Genomic DNA, 8,012 nt, shown 5'->3' on the forward strand with positions numbered 1-8,012 from the left:
ATGAGCACAGTGGATTTATTTTTATTTTTGTCGGCAATGTCCGGCTAGAGTCGGAAAAACCTGAACGTGTGTGTGAACCTTCGTGTCGGACTGTTTTCACAACCTCGGTCAGTACATCATACATACAAGCTTTAACTACAGTCTACAGTAGAGAAAGATAAATACATCGATGCGAAATGTATCCTTACATCATCTGAAAGGTCTGCTCATCAGTGCTTTTAATAAAGTCACATTAAATGAAAACACTATGTATTGTGTTCAAATTGACTGTCTTTGCTGCAGACTGGGTTAGGTTTATATAAACTAATAATGACTCCTAACATTTGAAAGAAGGTGCAATAAAAATAAACCTGACTTAAAAACGGTCCTAAAAAAGATTCTCAAACATAAGTCTTTGGCTTTACCAACTAGAATCAGATTCAGAATCAGAACCCACAAAACGCCATCATGAAGTGCATTTGTGCAGCCTGAAAATTATTCTCTTATCCTTATTGTCGCGCTGTTGGTAGCACCATTGTTATCCACGTACACACTAACCCACAGTGGCTTGAAAAGCCAATTTGAGAGTTTTCACAAGGCAATCAGGGCCTCCCATTGTGTGGATAAGAGGAGGAATAATGACAACAGGGAATGGATGAGAAAAAGCTATCTTTTCCCCATGGGATGAAAGTTTGTACTATAAAAGTGCACTGCTCCGACTTCTGATACCCCTCTCCAAGCATGATCCAGTAACTGCTGCTGCAGCCTTCATTAAACTGCTATTTATTAAGCACAAACTTTACCCTAATTGACAGAGAAGTAATTGCTGCAAAAAAAATAGAAAAAAATAAATTTTGTTTTTACAAGCTATTACTATCAAGATATTACCATGGAAAAAGACTGCCGATCGATAAACATTGAGGCAGTTAGAATCAATAATGTCTTCCCTGAGTCACACACTCCAATCTCTGGGGCTTGAATTGGCCAACAAGGGAGGGGTTACACTTCCTCTGGTCATAGACGAACCATAATTCTTGCCTCCCTGCTGCCTTTACAATTACACCAGCTGTATTAAAGCAATTTTTCATTCAAAAGTCCTAAGGCTGCGAGCAAACAAATAGGCTGAGCACAGAATTTGTGGTCCTTGCCTGTTTGTGACTCCCTTACACATGCTCTCTCTCTTTTGCTCCCTTTCCCATACTCACATTAAGGATCATGTCAGGTCCTCCTCTACACCACGAGGGAACCAACCCACCAGGAAATTACACTCAGAGAAAGTCAATAGTTATCTAAGCAGATGAATGCATGTAAGAATGTTGAGGACAAAACAGCAGAGTAGAACTGACATCACGAATTTTAAGTTTATTTTCATTATTGATTTATATTTTACTCATTCAATGAACTTTTAATTAATAAGATGTCAAGAATAATGACTACGCTGTAGCAAAAGGTACCACAGCACAAGGTGATGTGTTAGAAAACAATTCGAAAAGCCAAAAAAGTATTCTATTTATAATGATATGAAAGCAGCTCTTTTATGTGTGAGAGGAGGATCAGCTGATCATATCATCCCCAAATAAATCCAGGTGTTTGTTTAAAAATGATGAGTAACCTTTGGTATCTGGCTTAGAGATTTGTCCTCTAAACAGTCCGCTCCGAGGTTTCCCCTGTAAAGTTCTAGTAAAACTGAACAATAAATCTCATGGTATCTCATTAACTGTGCTTGAATAAATCTGAGTTATGGAGCATTTAATTAAGTGTGCGTGTCCTGAGAAAGGGGATAAACTTGAAAAAAAGATCTCTTCTATATCAAATACAAGCAAGAGATGAAACATTTCACTTTGTACAGTGAGGATGTATCTGATGAGCAGTTTCCTTTGGCTTGCTTACTTTTGCAAAACATCACAGGGATCAAACACTAAAACTATGTTAGTGTTCAATTTGACCTTCTCTATTTTACTTGAGTTTCATTTTAACTACTCACTGTTTATTTTCACTGATTACCAACCGTAAACCCACCATGACGTCAGTCACTGGTTTGTGGACAACTGCTATGGATTCTCAAGTTTGGCATTATGGCAGTCACCATCTTAGTTTTTTGGAGCTACAAGTGACCATATTGGGACAATAGCCTGGAGGTGGTGATTTGTGCAATGCTGGTCAGACAAATTGTCGTATTCCAGATAAACAGTACACTAAAATATTTATGAATAAAGATTTGAGGATAGAAATAGTCAATGCAGTAACAGAACGTCTAATTGATATTTGATCAGCACTGCCTAGTTTGGTTTAGAGTTTGGTGTGATGAGATGGAATAACTGAGAATGACTTGTCAATCACAAGGTAGCCACACCCTAAAGCATACCCTTCTTTAAAATTTTCACTATATCCTGACAGTAGTACATAAGACAGATGATCAACAAATCAGACCCAAGAAATATAGTTTATTGTTGAGTCTCATTCCCAGGTTGTCAAATACAGATGCTTTGGGACACTGGGAAAGAGACTCAACAATCAACTATATTCAAGCCTCCAACCCAAACTTTCTTTATATGTTTCTTGGCTCTGATTGGTTGTTTTCGTTCAGGCCCAGTGGATTCTTATAAATGCCTAATGTGCTACTATTAGGATATAGTGAAAGTTTCAACAAATATGACAAACATTTTCAGATTTTTTCAAATTACCTTCTGCAGCTTTAACATCATGTTGTATGGAAGACGACTTGAAACTAGAGATTGAGACGATAAAATCGTTAGGAAACTGTTCACTGAGCTAATAAATCAAGTCAATCCTAAGGAGATTTCTCCATAAGACTCAATACTATTGGACCTCTTTTTGGAGTCAGTGAAGTGCCCCCCTGCTGGCCATTACTGAAGAATGCAGTGGCAAACTATGAACAACTTTAACTTCTATCCCATTTTTGAAAGATGGAATGAGGAAAGAAATGGCTGCTTTTATTGACTGTAATTTATGTATATGTAATTTATATAGTTTTATTATTGATTTACGATAAAGAAATACTCAGAGGGGATTCCTCAAGACAAAATCCTCTCAAATTGGGGGTCCATGGTCTATTTATCTATTGAGGGGTTCCTGGATATGAAAATGTTTGGGTAATATATGGTTACCCACAATGCTGATTAGGCATAAAAAGAAAGATGTTTAGATGAATATGTACATTAGTACACTTAAACCAAAGTAAGTGCTTTTGTTAGGAAATGTCAGTCTGTCAGTCAGTGCTTCTTCAATCTCCTGTGGGATTTTTGGCCACAGTGAACATGGACACATTTTCTCAAGAAGTGATGGACCTCATTTTTCTTTGGGTGCTAAAAGCTGACAACCATAATGACCGACCTTGAGATTCCTTACCCAATTCTATCTTACCATAAGAGGTGACAAACACAGTACACAGTAGAGCATGCTGTAACTTAGCCTTGGAATATTATTGTATAGGCGTCATTATTAAAGTGAAGGTTAAATCGGATAAGGGGATCCTAAACACATGACCTGGGTAGCGTGAACTTTTCAACATATAATACATTATTATTAACAGACAGATTAACACCAGATCACAGTAACACCACGGCAAGCACATGAGATTCGCCGGCAAGCAAATGGGTCACAAACACACATGGGGTTATTTCAACAAAGTGTGGGTATGATAAGAAAAAAGGGCAGCGACCCACAAGAAAAGGAAAAGACTGCTTCTTCAGGCAATGGATTGAAGACAACACCAAAACAAAGTCCATGCAGCATCAAAGGGGACATCAATCTTCTGGGTGCAAGGACCCAGAAATAAGGGAAAGAGTTTTATAAAAAAAAAATGCAGGGGAAAGAGATTCCCCAGAGGTCAAATAAAAATAAAATTAAATAAAACTTGCCATGTAGTTTGCTGTGGTCACACCCGGGTATGCAAGATCAAAACGGGTAACCAGTGCAGGCTGCAGGTAAGAAACGAAAGACAAGATCACCAGCCAGTATACTTGGGTAAAGACAGAGAGAGACAGGGAGAAAGAGAAGGGAGCCTAATGCAACAGGATAAAAAAGCATTAGTAATGGTTACCCTGTCACATGTTGAAAGGAGGAGAGGGGAAAAATGTTCAAGGGTGTTAAGATTGGATGAGGATGAGGGGGTGGATTACTCTGGTTTCCTGCATTATTTCTGTCAATGAGGAAGAGCCTCTTACCCAGTGTAGACATTCCCATCGACTTACTGCACAAGTGCAAAATTAAATTCACTGATCATCACTACTTATGGAAGCAAGTATTCGGATTTTAAAGCCACTGAATTCATAGCATTGAAATATTTTACTTTGAAAAAATTGTATGTGAATGTATTTGTTCTGACTTCTTCTCTTTGAAATGATTAAAATACGAAATTTCCTGATTTACAAAAAAGCTAGAAAAAAATTAAATATAGGTTGCTCAAATTTGATTGGTCAAATTCATATCTAAAAATCCAAGTTGAAAAAAATTCAAATAGAACATCCACATGACTGAATGCAATCGAACCGACTTCTAACCTATCAGAGCACGGTCTACCAGTCATGTGGTCCAAGAAAGTGGCACAAAAAGTGACACCTAGAAATGTCTACCAGGGAGAACGACAGGGCTGTAAAAAACAACACAAACTGGCTTACTTATATTGTAAATGACTGAATTACTAATTAATTTTTGCTATTTGTATATTTTTCAACTTGAATATTTTAGAGCTGAATTTGTCCACATTGAAATGAATATATATATATAACTCAGCTTGAAATCGCAAATCAAGAAATTTCATATTTTAATTTCAAAGAGGTGTATTCAAAACATATTAATTCAGATACATAGTTTTCAAAGTTAAATATGTCAGTGCTATGAATTTGAAGTATTTAGTGGCTGTTAAATTGCTCCATAACCACTGCACTAATGACTCAAACTGACTTCTGCAGCATATCAAAAGATAATAAAACAGTGTTGTGTTCACAGCTGTCAATATACACATTGAATTGAATTGAATTGAAACATTGAATGACTGTCAACACTTTTTGCAACCACACTTCAAAATATCACTCCTGTGATAATCAGACAGCATATTTGTCCCACTTGCTAATTTAGCCCTTTCTCACTGTTTGGAACTAAAACAATAAACAGCTTTCTTAAAAAAGAAAAACAAACAAAAAAAACTAACACACTACATAATGAAAATGAACCTGAGGCTGGTTTAAGGATGGTTGAGCCATATCACTGCCGTGTTACATAAACAATAACCTCATTTACTTTGAGAAATTACACTGAATATTTGCCATGCCTTGACCAATATATTCCAATATATACCGATATTATCGGCAAATAATGGCCTATTGCAGATATAACGGTATTGTAAACGCATAAATGTTAACCAATATGCACCATTAGGTTTTTTTCCAGTACATAATGCAGACAAAAATGCTGGTGGTAATATATTGGTGTCACTGCAATTGCAAGTTTATCCAGCAGAGAGTGCTGCGATTTACAATATTGTGATAAGCAGCACAGAGTATGTTCAATTATTTAACTTACTAAAGAATATTTAAGTTGAATATTCTTTAATAAACATATTTATTTAAGAAAGCAGCCTCTTGAGTACCTTTGAGTCACATCGGTGCACAGTAAACACAGAAAAGGTTGATTTTCATTCCAGCTCAAAAATTTACTGTATCGGATGAAATATTGGTAATCAGTGAATTTTTGCCTTCTAAAATCAGCCTCAAAAATCCCATATCAGTCAGGCTCAGACAGTCTGTTAGATTACATCGCCAACAGCAGCAACAGATGTGTTTATGACACAACACAGGGAAAAAGTGCAAACAGAGCTAAAGCACTCCTGACAATAAATGACTGTAGAATTCTGCCAAAAGGGAAACAAAGGTCTTAAATTCAAAGACAAAAGTATTAACATCATACTATGAGAGAAGTACTGTGTTAAAAATTCGATCCGTTTCTGCTGTTATGTGGCAGACCATTCCAGAGGACTAAATCCAAGTCGAGGCCAAGCGTCCAATCAAATGCATGCTGACAAACATCATTTACAATGATTTCAATTATGATAACATGTTATAAGCATTTCAGGCCAATTTTTACATGCCCAGTGGCAGCAGATTGAAGGAGAATGACTAAAGGCTTTGAAGTCAATCACACTTTTAGATTTTTAGATTACTTCTTCACATACTGTAGTTAGATATAATGTTTCTATAGGGGAAGAGTCACTTTCTTCAACAACAATAGTTGCGTTGAGCACTTACATTATGAAGAATTGCACATCTGCAACATCAGATCAGATCCATTACAGATTATTTTCCTGATGGTATTTCTAATGCAATAAAACTTATGCCCATCTCCCCACTGACAAGGTTGTTATTGGCATTCAAAAAAAGGAACACCACTAAACTTCATATTAAATCATGTAAAACTGCACAGGCTAAGAATATTAGATCCATAGACTTTGCGTTTATCAGTGGATTTCATTACATTTCTACAGTAATCACAGAAATGTTTCAGTCAGCACTTGACTCAACATTCTGCCTGTTCTTCTGTGAACCAAGACACAGAAAATATGCAGGCGATTCATTTTCCATTCACTGAAACAACCAATGGTTTGCCAAGAATTTCAAACACTGCCTGAGATAAACTGCACACACAATTCAACTTTTTCTTAATTTACAACATCGCCCTCTGCTGGCTCAAACCTCAGTAGAGAAACAACCACTTCACAACAAACTGCCAGCTGAACTGCCGTCTGACGTTTAACACTGGGTCAATAACACACTTGCAGCTTGTATTATGTACCTGAGACCGCTTAACACAGCTGGAATGTGTTCTTTTTCTCCAGCTTTGGACTTTAAGGCGTGCTACTTTGTGGGCAGAGAGAGGCACTGAGGTGTTAGAGGCTGGAGCGCAGGTCAGGACACACACCAGCACTTCATGGATCGAGATGATGAAGAGGGAAAAATGTGTGCAAGGAATGGTATAGGCAGAGAGAAGAAGGGATGTGAATACAGTGTTTTTTCACTTTCTCTTCTAATGATAGGCAAAAACTACAAACTGACAACCAGATTACTGTCACCAATTTGTGTTTGTGGGTCAGGAAAACACATCGAAAGAAAGTAAATGGGAAAAAAGAAAGAGGAAACATCTAAATGAGCAGACACAATATTGCATTGAAATTGGCTTGAATTCAACCACAATATATTGTCTACTCACCCAATGAATTGGGATGATGTTGGGGGCTCATGGTGCTAAAGCCCATATACTTAGAATTAAGGGGAGAGTGGGGTTGGCGCACTCACCTTGAGAGGAGAGATGTGGGAATGGGACACGTAGCCATGCACATTCTCGATCTCGGACAGGTTCTTCTCAGACACATGCACAAGCTCGGGGGCGCGAACCTCGTTGGTGAGCCGCGGGAATCCCTGGTCAAGAGGCGGTGAGTCGTCCTCTTGGTAGTGGTACTGCTGAGAGCAAAAAGGGAGGCAGAGGAGAGGGTGGACATTGAGAGAGAGAGACAGGGACAAAGAAAGGTTAATACTGGTTCTTGTTTGCATTGTTTGTTGACTGTCAAATCTGACTGACAATGTACTATTCATTAGGATTTGTGATTGTACAAAATGTGTATACATTTATACATTGTTTTATTATTATTAGCTAGTCATATCTCACATGGTTATTGCTGTTATAATATTCAAAGCTGCAGTAGGTAACTTTTCTGAAACTTACTATATCCTGACAATAGAACATAGGTTCCTCTGGATTGTTCTAGTGCTGCTAATGGCATTTGCAAGAATCCACCGGGCCTGGATGAAAACAACCAATCAGATCCAAGAAAGATAGTTGATTGTTGACTCTCATTCACAGTCTGATTGGTTGTTTTTGTTGCAACCTGGTAGACTCACAATAAGGGGGAAGGAGTAGAGATGGTGGACACCTACAAGTTCCTGGGGGTGACACTCAACAATAAACTGGACTGGACGGATCACACTGAGACCCCTCTACAGGAAAGGTCAGAGCAGGCT

The 8,012-nt window shown here is 37.8% G+C and overlaps 1 protein-coding gene across 1 annotated transcript in view; it reads right to left on the minus strand.

Moving 5' to 3' along the window:
* The window catches only part of dlg2 (discs, large homolog 2 (Drosophila)), a gene marked incomplete in the record, with an annotated part of 110,841 nt that overhangs the window by 100,514 nt on the left and 2,315 nt on the right, over window positions 1-8,012 (minus strand). Inside the window, 1 exon segment of the mRNA XM_035666687.1 lies at window positions 7,290-7,454. Within this exon segment, the coding sequence (XP_035522580.1) occupies window positions 7,290-7,454 (165 nt within the window).

This window comes from Morone saxatilis, unplaced genomic scaffold (assembly GCF_004916995.1).
Source record: "Morone saxatilis isolate NCDOM2014 unplaced genomic scaffold, NCSU_SB_2.0 Contig20, whole genome shotgun sequence".
Classification (NCBI taxonomy): Eukaryota; Metazoa; Chordata; class Actinopteri; family Moronidae; genus Morone; species Morone saxatilis.